The following is an 18,039-nucleotide window of genomic DNA, read 5'->3' as shown; positions in this document are numbered from 1 at the left end:
AAAAATGTGTTAAACATAAATGCTCAATACTTACATAGCGACATCAAACGACTGGGCTTTCTGAAGTTTAGTGTTGACCTGGCCTCCAGCACCTGAACGGCCAAACGACGAACTCTTTGGCAACGTGGCTAGAAATATATAAAAACAAAAGTTACTATAACATTTGCATTTGTACACATATGCATGCCACAATGGAGCCAATGAAGCGTGGCTGGTCACATACAGGATAATCTAACACTTTCCAAATTAATTGCGTTACAGATATTCTTTAAGTATAGAGGAATGTCCAAGTCAAATTTACGTTAATACAGGTTTCCTTCAAGAATGACTTATCCTTGATCTTTAAAAAGACGATGGTTACGCATTCTACCAATTGCAACATAAAATTTCAAATTTAGCAAGAGACCATTTCACACTTTTGTTACAAGCTTGAAAAAAAACTCCGATTTCTCGGTTCTCAAGAAAGACTTTCTATACATTGGGCTCATTATTCATGGATTACAAGAAATCCATTAAGAAAATATTTGCAAAACAATAAAAAGTTTCCAGTAAACACAGTAAATTTGACAGAGGTTTACAGCTTTAGAAAACTGGAATTTTGACTTACCATAAAATCAGTTTCTCTTAAATCCATTGAAGGATGCAGACTCTGAGGCATATCAGTAGGGTTATACTGCCCCCTACAGGAGGACACTAGGCAGAAAAAAAGTTCTAGCTACGCCTTTGGGCAGTCCCAGGGGGTATACCCTCTCTCTTCCTGCATAGGATGTCATTTTTATATCAAAGCAGTGTCAGAGAAATAATACCAACCCAACCCAGACGGGCGGTTACTGTGTCTGTCAATGAACTTAAGAGAAAATGATTTTACGGTAAATCAAAAATCCAGTTTTCTTTTTTTTTTTCTTTGAAAATCTTTTTACTGATAAAAGAAAAACCAACAACAACAAAGTTTGGTGCAAAAGACTCAGTACAAAGTTACATGTAGAAATCAGCCAATACACTGCCACCCACGCAAAGGCAAATGTCGGAGCAGAAAGTAAACACAAATCGGCCTAAACACAAAGCATAGGATCTACAAACTCTTACATGGCAGCACACCCCAGGTGGCTAGGGCGATAGGCTGGGGACAACCATAGAGAGGCAATCATGCAAGCAAGGCAGCTGAAGAGTCCGCCAACCACCTCGCCCAAACCCGGTCATGCTTTTTTGGGCAGCCTCTGTGACAATAGGTATCACGATACAGGGGTATGACAGAGTCTACCAGGCGCCTCCATTGCAGAAGTGTGGGGGGAACCCGCTGGCGCCAGTGGAGAGTAAGGTTCTTTCTGGCATAGAATAACAGGAGAGCCAGGAGGGTACGGTCCGCCACCCTGGGCACCAGGTCATCCAGCAATCCCAGGAGGCCAAGCTTGGGAGAGGGGTCAATGGTAATTTGTAGTATAGTGGATGACACCTCAAATATCCAGGACCAGTAAGCGGAACGCTCGGGGCACGTCCAAAAAGATATGGATAAAATCACCCGGGGTTCGTCAGCAGCGTCAGCACTCCGGAGGTTGAGCAGAATAGATTTTATTCAGTCGGTAAGGGGTAAGATATGCTCTATGGACAATCTTATATAGAATCAAGCGATCCCGCATGAGACCAATATTTTAAAGGGGGATTACCAAATGTTCAGCCAGTCCACCGAGTCCAGATCCGGAACATCCCGGGTCCAACGAGAGTGTAGGCCAGAGAGCTCCGGAGAGAAGACCCGGAGTAGATGGGCATGCAGCACCGAGACAGCTCGACTAAAGCAGTCATGGCACAAGACGCGTTCCAGATCTGACTGCACCAGATGTGAGACATTGGTCAGGAACTGGGCTCCGAAGGCGTGAGATAATTGCATGTAATGGAAGAAATAAGAGGGTGGAACATTGCAATCAGTAACTAGTTGAGTGAAAGACGGGAGAGACAAGTCCGACGTGAGGTCCGAAACCTTTTTAATGTTGTATTTAGCCCAGAGTACAGGGTCAGGCAAGCGGTATAAATGTGGCAGGGAGGGATTAATCCACAGGGGGGTATTCGGGGAGAACGCGGTGCTCAGATACGCCTCCAGGAGCAGCCCCTGGCGCCACACCCGGAACGTTGTCTTCATGGAGGTAGTCAGGGCGTAGGGAGCCCGAGGCCCCCTAAACCATAAATCCAGTTTTCTCTATCATTCATTGATGGACGCAGTCTCGGATGCATATCAGTAGGGACGTCCCAAAGCAGTGCCATAAAAATGAGGGGTGGGGACAGCAGAAAAAAAAGTCCCCAAGGCTAAATATAGCCAACCAGGCAACACAGGACTCATCAGAACAAGATGAGGTCCACCTGAAACAAACAGTAAACACCCTCAAGGAAGGCCAAAAAGCCCCCTAAACAGCAGCCTGCAAAAACTTTGTGGCCAAAAGAGGCATCTGCAGATTCCAGCACATCCACCTTAAAAAAAATTGGTAAAGGTGTGAACAGACAACCAGGTAGGCGCCTTGCAAACCTGAAGCACAGATGCCTGATGGCGAAAAGCCCAGAAGGGAATAAGCGTCTGAGTAGAATGCACCTTAACGCGGAATGGTGGAACCTGACCCTTAACTGAATAAGCATGCACAACTGTCTGATTCATCTGGAAATAGTCGCAGCAGACGTAGGCAGCCCTTTCTTTGGAGTACAAAGCGCAAATCTGACTTTCGAAAAGACTCAGTAATCGCCAAGTAAACCCCGATTGCCTGAACCACATCCAGAGTATGCAGTGCAAATTCCTTAATATGGTTTGGCTTAGGACAAAAATAAGGTAACACAATGTCCTCATTTAAGTGAAAACTGGAAACCACCTTCGGAAGGAAGGACGGATCCAGATGAAGTACCACTTTATCCCTGTGAACCACCAGGTAGGGAGAACGACAGGACAACGCTGCCAGTTCCAACAACCTTCGCGCAGAAGTGATACTCACCAAGGCCACCTTCTGGGATAAGGCAAGCAGGGGAATCTCCCGAATACTTTCAAAAGGAGGTTTCTGAAGAACCGACCGCACCAAATTAAGGTCCCAAGGTCGCACTGGAGGTACCAAGTGTCGCACCCTCAGGGTGAACTTAAGCACCAGGGAATGGGTGCCCAAAGGCCTTTTGAAGAAAATTGCCAAGACCGAAACCTGACCCTTAATAGTACTCAAGGTCAACCTTTGCTCAAAACCCTGTTGAAGGAAAGCCAAGATCCTAGCCAAGTAAGAGCCAAGTAAGAGCGATGGGGAGCCCAAGAGACTCACACCAAGCAATATACTTCTACGTACGATGATAAATCTTCCCAAAAGTCGCTTTCCTTGCTGTAAGCAGAGTGGGAATCACTGAAGCAGACAATCACCTGTCCTTCAGCACCTGGCTTTCAACAGCCAAGTCGTCAAAGCCACGACCGTAAAGCAGGATGGAAGATTGGCCCTTGAGTCAATAAATCCTCCCTGAGAGGAAGTATCCAAGGAGAGTCTGCGACTAGCCTGAACAGGTTGGCGTACCAAGCTCGGTGAGGCCAGTCCAGAGCCATAAGAATGACCGGCATTCCTTCCGCCTGCTAAGATCTTGCCAGCAACTTGATAAGAGGAAAAGCATACATCAGCTGATACTGACCTCATGGGGCCACCAGCGCGTCTGCGGTGCCTGCCAGAGGGTCCCGGGAGCAGGCCACAAACCTCTGTACTTTTCTGTTGCCCAAGACGCCAACAGATATACACCCGGAGTGCCCAAACGAAGGCACAACTGCTGGAACACCTCCGGCTGGAGGGACCATTCCCTTGTAACCAAGTCCTGTCGACTAAAGGTAATCCGCCTGCCAATTTCCACTCCTGGAAAGTGAACAGGAGAGAGAGCTGGAACAAAGCGTTCCGCCCAACGAAGGATGCCTGCCACTTCCAAAGCCGCAAGGACACTTTTGGTGCCCCTTGGTGATTGACATAAGCTACGGCCGTGGCATTGTCTGATTGAATGCGCACTGGACAACCCTGCAGGTACTTGGTCCAGTGGACTAGGCAAAGCTGGATCACTCTCAGCTCCAGAACATTGATCGGTAACCTGGATTCCTCCAGGGACCAGACAACCTGCCGAGCACTCCCCGAGTGCTCCCTTCACTCCTGTCCCTTACCCTCGGATGGGTAAGATGACGCAACCCCTGAATGAAAATGCGAATCAAACTATGAGTAGCCAACGGACGTTGGAAGTAAATAGCCAAGGCCGACACCTGGCCCTTGATAGTTCCCAATGCAAAGCGCTGCTCAACCCCTCTTTGCAAAAAAGGCCAGAACCCTAGCTATCGAAAAAGAGCGAGGGTGCAGCTGAAGCGATTCATACCATGAAATGTACGATTTCTACGTACGATGATAAATCTTCCTAGAGGTCGATTTCCTGGCCTTCAAAAGGGTAGGAATCACAGAATCAGAGACCTCTATCCCTCAACACCTTGCTTTCAACAGTCAAGCCATTAAAGCCAGCGACCGTAAACCAGGATGGAAGATCGGTCCTTGAGATAGAAGATCTTCCCGCAGAGGAAGATGCCATGGAGGATCCACGACCATTTTTACCAGTTCTGCGTACCAAGAACGCCAAAGAAACCTCGACAGGAGAACGAGCGGTGGAAAGGCATATAAATAGGCAATACCGACCCCAAGGAGCCACCAGAGCATCTGTGGCGTCAGCTAGAGGATCCCGAGACCTGGCCACAAACCTCTGAACTTTCCTGTTGAGGCGAGACGTGAAGAGATCCACCTCCAGGAGTCCACCACCAGGCAAACAGGAGATGAAACACCTTCGGATGCAGGGACCACGCCCCCTGATCCAACACCTGATGACTCAGGTAATCCGCTTGCCAATTCTCCACACCCGGGATGTGGACCGCGGAAAGAGCCAGAACATTGCGTTCCGCCCATACCAGAATCTCGGCCACCTCCTTGGCCGCCAGGGTTTTACTGGTGCCCCTTAATGATTGATGTAAGCCACAGCTGTAGCATTGTCCGACTGGACTCAAAAAAGGAGAGCCGCGTAGCCGACTTGTCCAGTGAAGCAGGCAGAGCTTGATCGCTCTCAGCTCCAGGATATTGATCAGCAAGTTAGACTCTTCTGTCGTCCAAGTTCCCTGGGCACAGAGCTTCCCCAGCACTCCACCACAGACAGCCTGTCAGGCTGGGGTGAACATCGTCCAAAACACCGACAGGAAGGACTTGCCCTGGTATAGGACAGCCGATTGGAGCCACCAAGAGAGACCTGACTGTTAGATGGCTCAACCGAATCTTCTGTTCCAATGACCGAGGATCTATGTTCCATTTTGACAGAATCTTTTTCTGCAGCTGTCTCATGTGAGACTGAGCAGACAGGACCGCTTCGAAGGTTGAGACCATCAGACCCAGGGCCCTCATGCAAGCCCGCAAGGAGGACTGATCTGCCTCCATCAGCAACCTGACTGCACCTTGCAACTTCTGAAGCTTGTCCAAGGGAAGGAAGACCCTCGCCAGAGCAGAGTCGAGGATCAGCCCCAGATAGGTTGTGATGGAGATGTTGTCCAGCAGATCCAAATGGGAAACTGCTTGCAACAGGAGATCGTCCAGAAACCCCACAATGGAGATACCTCATCGACACAACAAGGCCAGCACAGGGGCTAGGACCTTGGTAAAAACTCTTGGAGCCAAGGCGAGACCAAAGGGTAACGCAACGAATTGAAAGTGCTCCTCTGCCACCGCAAAGCGGAGGAATGGCTGGTGTCCCTCGAATATGGGGACGTGGAGATACGCATCTTATAGATCGATGGAAGCCATAAAATCCCCCCGATTTAAAGATGCCACACCACTTACCGAATGGACTCCATTCAAAACTTCTGCACCGACACAAAGCGGTTCAGAGCCTTGAGGTCCAGATTTGGATGCACTTTGCTCTCCTTTTTGGGCACAGTGAACAGGTTTGAATAGAAACCTCGAGAGCGTTCCTGTTGGGGAACCGGCACAATCAACCCTTGAGCCAGGAGATCTCGCACAGCCTCCCGCAGATCCTTCAAACGCTCCGGAGACCGGTGAAGACTTAAAAGAACCTGTCCCCTGGCCGGGACCGAAATTCGACCTTGTACCCGGAACAAACCAGTTTGCGAACCCAATCGTCCTGAATTAAGGAAGTCCAGGGTTCCTGAAAGAACCGCAGATGTCCCCCCACCCCTGAGCCGGGTGAGGGCGCCCCTTCATGCTGAAGAGGACTTGTCTGCTGCACCGGACTGACTGGGCTTGGTCTTGCCCCAGGGATTTTTAGCGCCTCCAGAAGTTGACTTACCTTTTTCTTGCGCCCCGGAGGCACGAAAAAAACCTTTGTGATCAGAAAAGGAAAGACCCCACTTAGGACGGGGTGTCTTACCCTTGGAAAATTGAGGAAGAAGAGTACTCTTCCCGCCAGTCAGTTCCTTGATCAACTCATCCAATGAGTTACCAAATAAACCGGTCTCCCAGAAAGCGAAGATCAGCTAAGGCCTTTTTAGAAGCTTGGTCAGCCGACCAGTTCTTCAACCAAACCATGCGTCTTAAAACAATGCCCATGGCGGAGACCCTGGCCACCAGGGGAGCCGCATCCATAGACGCATCACACAAGAACACCAGAGCCTGGATCACCTGGTCCAACAGTTCCAGCTGTTCCCGGAGGAACAGTCTCGGGGTCCAAAAACTCCTGCAACCCCCTAATCCATTTAGTCACCGTCTGTGAAACCAACAGACACAAAAACCAGTTTCAAAACGGAACCCGCCAGCACATGAAGATGGCGGGAAAGGGATTCCAACACAGGCACAAGGGTAGATTTGTTCAATCTGGAAACAGGATGGTCCACTTTAGGTGGCACCGTCCAACAGTTGGAGACCTTTTCAGCAAAAGGATACCGGCATTTAAAGCATTTTGGTACCACTAACATGTGCTTAACGCGCCGCCATTGGTCATTTACAATATCGTGAAAGGTGTCAGGACAAGGGAAAACCTTGCCAGATTTCTGAGACTTTTGGGAGCCAAAAGCCAACTGCATCCCTGCCGGCGTGGGCTCAGCAGCCAATTTTAAAGTACCCCGCACTGAAATAATCAGGGCTTCCACTAAGGCGCGTTGCTGCAGCTGAAGAAGACAGGTCCTCTTCACCATCTGACTGCGAGGACAGCGACCCCTCAGGTAGGGGGGGCGACCGGGGAAACCCCATCAGCCTCTGGATCAGAAGACACCTCCATAGAAGGAGAAGGCTATCAACCATTTTTATGACAATCAACTTTTGTCGCCAAGCTTTCCAGGGCAGCTGAAATCGAGGCCAGCGACTGGGATCCGGACTGACAGGGAGTCGCACAAAGTGGTTTGGGACTCCATATTGCAAATCGCAAAAAAACTGAGTACTGATGCTTTAAGAGTGCCGATCGTGGTATCTACCACCGATTGCAGCGGTCTGCAGGGAACCCCTTTAAACCGAACTGATAGCAGAAAGTGTAAGGATATTCCCGCATAGACCACCAATACATAGGAGGAGAGCCTATGATGAAGGTTAGCGGTGGTGGAGGAGAGTCTATGGTGAAAAATAGCGGTGGTGAAGGATAACCTATGATGGATAGCGGTTGTGGAGGAGAACCTATGATGGATAGCGGTGGTGAAGGAGAACCTATGATGAAGGATAAAGGCCTAAGAAAATCTGGCTGCAGAATACAAACAGGGATCACAGGAATTTTTATTTTGCCTAGGGCGCCAAAAATCCTTGCACCGGCCATGTCCCCTTGAGATGTATCGCAGAGAGGGATTCCAAATTCTCTTCTGCCCAGGAAAAGATTTTCTGTGCTATATTTATCAGCATAGGGCTCCTGGTCCCTCCTTGCTTGTTCAGGTATTCTACGGACGTTATATTGTCTGACCTGACTTGTACGTGCTGGCTCCTGAGTTGATCTTGAAAGACTGATTCCTCTTGCTACAGCCTTGAGTTCCTTGCAGTTGGAAGAACTGTGTCTCTCTGACGGAGACCAGATTCCTTGCGCCCATTGTCCCACCAGGTGGGCCCCCCCATCCCCGGCTCCTGGCATCTGTAGTCAATATGCGGGAGATTGGAAAAGCCCATAGCAATCCCTCCCTTAGATTGGCTTGGTTTCTGCACCACCATAAGGCCTGCTTTGTTTTGGCTGAGAGGGACACACTGTCCTCTACTAAGCCTTTCTTCCCCAAGTTTTGTAAGAGGAAGGATTGAAGTGTTCTCTAGTGAAACCTGGCCCATCTTACTGCCAGGATTGAGGCAGTCATAAGCCCTAGGTCCGACATGATCTATCTTATCGAGACTGGGAGATTGGTTTGCATCTCTGCTGTCCCTTGACCGATGCGATTGACTTTTTCCTAAAAGAGTGCAATCATTTGTTCCTTGGAGCAGGTTATTATAACCCAGGAACAAAATTTCTTTCAAGAGTGAGAGATTCGATTTCTCCATATTGATGATCCATCCTAGATGGGATAACCAGTGCTGTGCAACTATCAGGTCTTCCAGTAGTTTCTTTCTCTTGGGGCCATTTACAGCAGGGTCCTCCAAGTATGGGACAACGGTTATGGACAAGAGTCTTGAAGGCACAAGAGCTTCTGCAGGATTTTGGTAAAGATCCTCGGAGCTGAGGAGAGGCCGAAGGGTAAGGCTCTGCTTTGAAAAAAGGTAGATTTGTTTTTTTGCCCCATCTTTACTACCAGGCTCATATTTCTCATATTTCATATTTTCACAACACATATTTCTGAGTGCTTTCTCTTAGAGGGATGTGAAAATAGTCATCTTTTAAATCTATTGTTACTATGAAACACTCCCTCTGGAGCAAACCCCTGACAGAGTAAATGGACTCCATACAGAATTTTTTATACCGTATGATAGCGTTCAATGGCCTCAGATTTAGAATCAAGCAGTATTTTCCCGAAGGTTTCTGTACCAGAAACACATGCGAGTAAAAACCCCTTCCTTCTTCCTGTTTAGGTACTACTGGTATCAGGGCTTTTTGGTCTACCAATTCCCATATGAGCTGCAGCAAGGCCTGGGCTTTTGCTGGGTCCCTGGATAATTGGGTCATTGGCATTCTTGAGGGCGGCTTTTCGCTGAACTCCAGGGCATAACCTTTTTCGATCACTGCCCTGATGAAATTGTTGGAGGTTCGTTTTTGCCACTGGGGAAGGAATTTCTCCAACCTTCCATCCACTTGGCATCTGGCGTAACTTGAAGGCTGTATCCCCCCCCCCTCCCCCCGGTCTTGAGCCTAAGTGCACTCCTGGCTGCTACTGATAGTGAAGCTACTCTGGTTGATAATTTCACTGACTCAGCTGAGGCATCCACAATAAAGCCTACTGCTTTAAAAAGTATGGGAAAAAAATGTAACTCCTCCCTGGGGGTACCCGCTTTCAGGTGCTCTTACAGCTGTTTCAATCAAAATTTCTTGCTAAGCAGGTCATAGCTAATGCCAGCCTAAGGTTGGACAAAGAGGTATCCCATGATCTTTTCAGAATTATATCGCCCCTTTGGTCCATGGGGTACCATAAGTGCCCCATGTCCTCGAAGGGTAGATCTGAAAGTTTTGAAACTTTTGCTAGGGGGGCATCCAGCTTTGGGCACTGGTTCCAGACTGACTTGGGGTCCTCATTGAAGGGAAACCTTTTTAGGCTACTTGAAAAGAAAGGCCTTTTCTCTGGTTCAAACCACTCCCTGAGCACCATAGCCGTCATGATTTTGTGCACTGGGAATACATTGGGCTTCATACTCAGCCCTTAGTACAGGCCATCATGGCTTGATAGCAGAGCTTCTTCTTGCTTAATCTCTAAGGTATCGTAGATAGCTCAGAGAAGTTTATCCACTTCCTCCAAAGAAAGACTGAACCTGGTAGATTTTAAGGCATCCCTATGACCCTCCTGTCTAGAGTCTGACTGGGAGGAATCTAGGTCAGCAATCTTAGTGGGGTTCTCCCTTCTATCCGAAGGCTCTCCTGAGCCTGAAGCTACAGGAGTAGGGAGAGGTGGGCACCTGATCTGACTGAAAAGCAGCCGTGCTTGGCACTACGCATCTGCAAAACATTTTCGGAATGATTGTGAAAGAGCAAAGAAATCTTAAGAATGGAGAATCTTCCTCGCTTTTTAAACACTGCTGTAATGCATGTGGGACAGAGTCTTAGTATAGCTAGATGAAAGCCTTGCAGCACAGAAAGGACACTTTCTTTTCAGTCTTAGCAGCTGTTTTTTTCTGATCTAGAAGATTCTCTCAAAGAGGGGACAGATAGAAAAAACAAAAAGGAAAAAGGGGAGTCTGTTTAATAAGAGACCCTTTGTTTTTAATAAGAGACCCTCCTCACAGTGCCTAAGCTTAAGGTGCTCAAAACAAGCTGCTAAAAGATTCCCCCAGGACCTTCAGCACTCCCATCTCCATTACCAAAAATACATTACACAGGATAATATGGCTCTGGCCACTGCCAGCCTATCTGTAATGAGCCAGTGCTTGCATCCCCTGGAGCGTGGGATGCCTCCATGATGACCCTCTGCTTCCGGTCGCTGGCGCCTTAAGCCCTTGCTGTAGCGCCTTTAAGACAGTGGCTTGCCCCCCCTTGCTTTCTGCTCCTGGAACCATGATCTCTGGCATGCAGTGATGGCCATATCCGCCGGAAATGACGCCCGGCTTCTTTTAGTTTGTGGCGTCCTACAGCGAAGATGCTCAGGGCCTTTCCAACTGCTGATGCTGCCTACACATCATTGCCCTCTCTTTCACCAGGCACTGGAGAGAGAGTGGGGGAATGGGATACTCAATACACCTGCGGAGTACCTGAGGCCAAAAGTTGCTCCATGAAAAAAGGTGAGGGGAACTCCTGGCTGACACTGGTAGCCCTTGAGTGAAGGAGCTCATCCAGCCCTCTCTTTAAAAAATGGTTACTCCAGGCAGCATGTCTCCTCCAGAGAGAGGAAGCGCAAAAAAAAAAAAAAGAAAAAAAAAAAAAAAAAAAAAAAAACTTCTAGGTTCCTGAGGGACCGCCTTTTAAAGAGCTAATGGCAATTGGTTTCCTGTCTGGTGGGAGGAGTCCCATCTCTCAAGGGCTGTCCTGGAAGAAGACTGGGGGAAACCCTTTTCTGGTAGGACATTGAGGGACACAGGTAGGCTTTAAAGTATGCCTAAAAAGGAAAAACTTTTTTAGTTTGAATAGATTGGAGAGGGATTAGAACACTTGTCAGATTTTTTGATTGCTGACTGTGTACCCGTCAGAAAGATTCACCATCTGTTTTTCCTGATGACAGTTATAAATGAAATCTCAAAATGTGGGTTGTCACCAAAACAGGAAATTCCTTCAATGGGGACACTAGATCTGGTGACTTTAGCAACAATCAAGGAATCCCTCACTTTAGAGGGATTTCCTCTCGCTTCCTGTTTGGGCTTTGGGACAGAAAGTATAGGGAAATCTCCCCAATAGGATAAAGAAAAAAATGACAGGGTTAAGCCTCCCTTACTTTACCCAAAATGGAAAAAGAAGAAAAAAAAAAAAAAAGTTGTACCCTTAGTTCTACTTCGACCTTTGGGTTATACTGCTGCCTACAGGAGGAATGGTCACTGGCAAACAAAACTGTAGGCCAGCCCAGGTAACCCCAGTCTACTCATGTCTTAGTTTTGTAACAAAGCAATACCGGTCATTACTAGAGAAGTGGGCCATCAGTGGGGAATACGTTTTTCTAAATGAAGCAGTGGCATCCAAAAAACAGGGAGAAACTCCCTATAGTGAACTAGAGCCAGAGATTCACTCAGAACAATGTCCTGGTTGAGGTGAGTAGCAAAAACTACCTTAAGCTCTGTTCACACCTGAGCGTTTTTCAGCTCGTAAACTGCTCATCTCTGAAATCTTAAAATGCCCAACAAGCAAAATCCCATTCATTTCAAAGGCCCCTGTTCACATATGAGCGTTTTGTTGCCTGAAGCTCAAAAAAGTACAAGAGCTTTTTTGGCAGATTACAAGCATTTTTGTTAGAGGTCAATGCCTGCCTCCAAACGCCTGCAAAAAATGCCTGCAAATGATACGCTCAGGTGTGAATGGAGCCTAAGGCAAGAAGAATTAAATTACTTCAACACTACTTTATCTTAATGCAAAGTCATAAAGGGTTCTTTACAAAGATAAGGGTTGTCAGTTCAGGTGGTCACCTAGCAGAGGGGACAGCTACAAAATAAACACCTTGTGGGTGAGAGGAGAGCGGAAACTCTATATTGCTCCCACCAAGCAACTAGATCATCCACTGCTTTTGCTAGAGGATCATTGTACTGGGAAACAATCCTGTACAGTTTGTTGTTGAACCAGGAGGCTAAGAAATCCACATCTAGCATCTATCATCTGAAACAAAGGTCCTGGAACGCCTCCAGGTCTAGGAACCACTCCTTCGAGTGTCCAACTGAGGAAGCTTGCCTGACAAATGTCTACAGCCAGAATGTACATAAAAACTTGGAAGTCTGGCATGTGAAGTTTCACATCTTGCTGCGGGGAGACTTTTGACCCAAGTGAACCTGTATCAGATCCCCCTTCAGCAGGATGGTCCAAAGCTGAAAAAGGTAGCCAAATCGCCCGGAGCTCCAGGGTGTTGATTTGGAGACCAGACTCTTTAAACAACCAAGTCCCCTGCACCAAAATAATGGGCAAGCTTCTGATCCAGGCCAACAGCAAGGTATCGATCATTAGGATTTAAAAAAAAACTGGTAGTAAAGGATTTTCAACTCCATAGCTGAATTACGGAGCTACCAAACCAGGGACAACCTGGTCTTCAGCATGAAACAATCTGTCCAGAGGACAATCTGTCCAGAGTTCAGACCGACATGTCCCACGACGAGAGAATGTTGCATTGCAGATGTCTGGAATGAAACTAGGGACGGGGGTGTGCTTTGAAGGAGGCTACTACCACACCCAGGACTCTCTTGCAAAAATAAATAATTTGGCCGCTTCTGGGCTGGAGAGTACAAATGTGAGATTGGAGTGCTTGAAGTGCCTCTTGTGGAAGGAACACTATGGCCTGAGATGTATCCAGGACACTGGATCCACAAAATGCACAGAAAACACCCGCAGTAGGGGGTAATCGGTGAGGCTGGGGCAATTACAAGAACTAATCTCCCTGTATGGCTCTCTGAAAGCCAGCTTCTCCTCCCTTCCCTTCCGTGGCTTTCAGCCGCTTCATGGAGAGCCCAACAGGGAGATTGGTCCTGGTTATTGACCCCAACACAGTCGCACTAATCACTCCCGACGATCTATTCGACTCCCCCAGCTGCTTGTGCCCCCCCCCTCCGTGTTCTCTCCTGGCCCCCTCCTGTTCCCCCTGCATTAACTACCAGCTTGCCTTCTCTACTGCCAGGTGCTGGGGGATGCTTTCAGGATGGAGAGCGGGGGAGGGAGATGGTAAAAATGTCATTTATTGGGCCTCTTCCTTTTCTGAATCAACACAGTGATCAGTACTGATCACTTACTATGTTCATTCATAACGGAAGCATAGTAAACTCTGTTTACTATGCTTCCATTTATGAATGAACAGGAGCCTATATCTCCTGTTCATTCATCTGCAGTGCAACATAGGCTACAGAGAAAGGGACTGGGGAATGTTTCCTTAGTCCCTTTCTCGGTCTTAAAAGAAAGACTTCAGGGGTTGGTTTAGACCCTCATATTTTACCAACAGGGCTATAAAAAAAAAAAAAAAAAAAAAACAACACTGTGTTCATATAGTTGCTGCATCCCCATAGTGCAACATAGGCTGCCTGCACAAAGCTCCAGTTCCAAAGAAGAAAAAAAAATGGTACGCACTGTACAGGCCCTAGCACCCATGTGAATGAGCCCCAAGACCACACACACACACACACACACACACACACACACACACACACACACACACACACACACACACACACACACACACACACACACACACACACACACACACACACACACACACACACACACACACACACACACACACACACACACACACACACACACACACACACACACACACACACACACACACACACACACACACACACACACCATTTATTACCTCAATGCAGTTTTATATTTTAGATTTAGCAGAAATTTTGTAAGTTATGTTATGTTTGTGTCCCCTAACAATGATTTTGATGTATTTTTTTGTGAAAAAGGAAAGAATGACACAGGAACAAAAAGCAGATAACCGCAATATGAGTATATAAAACATGCATTAAAATGCAGATAAATGCAGGTGACCGCACATCAGTTTTTACCCACATTTTTTATACACAAAAGTGTGACCCAGCCCTCAATGGCAACAATGAAGAGACATTGCACTGTAGAATAGGTCCAATATGGCTGTGAACTACATCCTTGTTGCCTGTTGATACTAAATTCATGTGCAGGGTTCAATTTAAGGTGAAGCCATACAAGCGCAGATCCCACAGAGAAATATTAAGCCTACGTTCACACCTTTTTTACATTCATCTGTTAGTGGGGAACCCCGCTGACAGCTGATGACTCATCGGCTGTTAAGAAAGTGGCAGCCGGCTTCCTGGCCCGCTCCTTAGCAACCAGCAATATAAAGTGTTTTTAACTACTTGATGCCTGCCCACCGTCAAATGACGGCGGAGCACAGCAGTCTGGCTCTCGTTCTGGGAGGGCATCATACGGCCGCGCCGTGTTCCTAGGACACGGCGGGACCCCGATCTTGGTAAAGAGCCATTGACGTGGCTCTTCACCAATGTGATCGGCTGTTACACCAATGCCCATCAGTGAGTGACACCAATCCGTACCGCCCATCAGTGTGGTCTCATCAACGCAGATCAATGATGGAGGAAAAAAAAGCTCCTTATTTACAAAATTTACTGACAGAAGCTAAGAAAAAAAAAATTTTCAAATTTTTTTTTTTTTTTTTTAGTATCCAGCGGTGACTAAATACCACCACAAGAAAGCTCCATTTGTGTGAAAAAAGTGATAAAAATTTCATTTGGGTACAGCCTTGCATGACCACGCAATTGTCATTCAAAGTGTGACAGTGCTGAAAGCTGAAAATTGGCCTGGGCAGGAAGGGGGGTGAAAGTGCCCTGTATTCAAGTGGTTAAAGGCAAAAAAAAACTAAACAAAGCAAAATGCATGAAAACTGCATGCAAAAACTCATAAAAAGAGGGCTTAAAAACACACCGCAAAACAAGCTGGAAAAACACATCAAGTTTTGTTTTTGTGGGGGCGCTGTTGAACTGAGAAGGTTATGCTATGTGATGGGTGTCCAGTGCACCCCTGTGCCTTTAAGGAGGGGTGGGCTTCCTCCAGGCTCAGCTGCCCTCTGCCTATCCATTATAATGCATGTGCTTCCACCTGTGGAGGCTCTAAAAATTTAGAGTTAGGACTATAAAAAATACTCGGGTGCCTTCATGGGCCTCTGCAGCGTATGCATGTGTTTGCAAACGTGTGCAAACTAAACCCCTGTTTTTAACGGATACGGTTAGACAGGATAATTTGGTTGGTTGCAGGCTGGTAAGCTGAGCTGTGAATTTCTTTGGTTTTGTTTTGCAATCGTTGCTCTTCCATGTGCTCCTTGCTGCAAAGGCCAGTTATAGGGGAGGGCAGTGGCCATTTGTTTGAAGAATGCATGAAGATAAAAAAACCTTGGAGCTTTTAGAACAACTTTAAATTCTTGTTGAATGGTTACCAATTTAGGGTCCAAATAACATTAGAAGAAAATATTGTTACTCCACTTAAACAAAATGCTTGCAGGTGAGAATACTTTCTTAAACAGAATGAGATTATATGATTAGATCTCTATTTGAGTTATTAAACACATTTACTATGTATCTGAAAGTTTGCACAGATGAATAATGTGTTTAAACAAATAAAGACCGATATATATCTAGAAATGTTGTTCCCTAGTGGCTGATAATGTAAATCCAGAACTCCAGGCTGTGGTTGATTACTTTGTAACAATTTGTGGCAGCAAAGCTGCTTTGCATTCTCCCTTATTAACACCCCGTTCACACTAAGGGGACCTGTGAGGCGACCTGGTCGCCTCAGGTCGCCTCCCATAGGGAAGCTGCGGACCCGTTCTAATAGGAGCGACAAAAGTCGCTCCGACTTAGAAAAAGGGTCCGGAGCTTCTTTGGGGCGACCAGGAGGCGACCGCCATAGACTTCAATGTTATGAAGTCCGTGGCGGCCGCTCCGAGGTCGCGGCGCGCTGCTCGCACCGCAACCTTGTAGCGTCGCTTGTATGTGAACGGGGCCTAAAGGAATCAGACTTCCTTAGTTTATAAGTATTTTGATTCTTGTACCAAAGAGAAATTTAAAGCATTTTATGGTAGTAAAACAATTAAAGAAAACTAACTTACCCCCTTGGCAAAGGTTTTGGAACAATGCACTGGTAATTCTGCACTTCTTACCGCCAAGGTTTGCACATGGTGTTGTCTGGTTTATAGACCCTTGTTTAGATATTTTGGGGAGAAAAAGCTGGAGCTCTTCTTTAAGCAACTGTTTTCATATGGAAATCTTTTTTCTTTCCTTAAAATAAACATACTATTTTTCATAAGCTTAGGTGCTAGTGGTGTCATTCCCCACCGCTTTGAGCACTCACAAAAACGGATACAAAACAAATAAGCTCTTGGGAGGAGCAAACCACTACCAAAGTCCATACAGAAATAGTTAAAAGAGTGGGTCAAGGGAAAAGTCTTTTCTCCCCTAGTAGTTTTAAACGACTCAGGACTTGAAATAAAACTAGTAGAAGTGACAGGCTTGTCCTCCAGTTTCAAAGTGGTGTACAGTGCATCAAAGAGCCAAAACAGCCCACCTAAACATGTCAGCAACAGCAGTAGACTGCGACTCCCCAGGGGCAAGCTCATCAGTGAAGGCCATAAAGCCGGATTAAACCCAAAACCCAAAATGTATTCTATTGCAGCTTACAAATCGTTCGATATGGTGGCTGCATTATATTTTTTTCCCTCCGTTTTCACCCTGTGATCTGGCCAGTAACATACCTCCTGTATTAGTAAGACAAAGCTCTGGATGAATGAGCACATGAGGTACAACAGACAGCAACATGGTCAGTAGGAGGGTTAAATTTATTAGATTTAAATAAACAAACTGAAGCCAAATTCCAGCTCACACTTTATAATCCGTTACATCAAACTGTTTTTCCCTTTTAAAATAAAGGTTTTGCATGAATAAAAGAAAGCGGATTATTTTAAATCACCCCTGCCAGTGTTAAGTGGTTTGTTTCATCCATATAAATGGATACAATCTGCTGGAGAGCTTGTACTTTTGAAAAAACAGACTTGCTGTCTGGATTACTAGATGAAAACAGAAGAAAGCCTTAAAAGTAAACTAATGCAGCCATGGCATCTAAGAATTGGCAAGCTGCAACATAAATGTTTGCTTTTGGGTTCAATACTGCTTTAAGTGACTCCGAATCAGACACACTCTATAGTGGATGTCTCAGAAGCCACTAGAGCAGTAGGCAAACCAGATACAGAATCTGCTTGAGAGAGTTGGAAAACTCCTGTAGACTCTGATCAGTCAGCAAATGACTGGATAATCTGTGCTGAAGTCTTGCATGACTGTGGTCAAAACCTCAGCTGAAAGAGCAGAAGACCCAGTCAGACTTCACAAAGCTAAAGAAGACTCAGAGGACGGGTGAGATTCTAAGAGCAGATAGCAACATGACTCCAGGCTGCAGAAGGTGGTGTGGTCAGCAGGTGCATGCTGCAAGCAGCCCCAGAACAGTTAGTAAAAAGTGAGCTGGGAGCACCGGATGAAGCAGAACTGCCCACTGCATGTCTAGGATTAGCAATGTTGAGAATGCTAGGTGGTAAGGCAACATATAGGCTCAGGGTAAGAGGCAAGGCATCAAATACTCATGAAACCCGAAGAGCTGGTAGAGGGTGGGGTTTGGATGACTGGAGGTAACCAAAGTCACTGTAGGCTGGAAGCAGGAATGGGAGTTCTACATGGCTCTTTACAATTAAGAGCAGCAGAAAGATCCTGTCTGGACTGTGTATGGTGTCAAAGAGCATGCCTGTTACTC

General features: G+C 46.6%; 1 protein-coding gene across 4 annotated transcripts in view; it reads right to left on the bottom strand.

Annotated features, from left to right (window-relative positions):
• Nucleotides 1-18,039, bottom strand: part of ITSN1 (intersectin 1) — a 348,624-nt gene that overhangs the window by 219,522 nt on the left and 111,063 nt on the right. For all 4 annotated transcript variants that reach the window (XM_082244896.1, XM_082244893.1, XM_082244894.1 and 1 more), the window contains one exon: nt 35-128. In XM_082244896.1, coding sequence (XP_082101022.1) covers nt 35-128 — 94 coding nt within the window. The remainder of the gene's footprint in view (nt 1-34; nt 129-18,039) is intronic.

Source organism: Pelophylax lessonae (genome assembly GCF_965119305.1).
Source record: "Pelophylax lessonae genome assembly, chromosome: 2".
In the NCBI taxonomy this organism is placed as follows: domain Eukaryota; kingdom Metazoa; phylum Chordata; class Amphibia; order Anura; family Ranidae; genus Pelophylax; species Pelophylax lessonae.
Note: the sequence above shows the minus strand (reverse complement) of the source record. Positions and strands in the feature narration are given on the sequence as shown.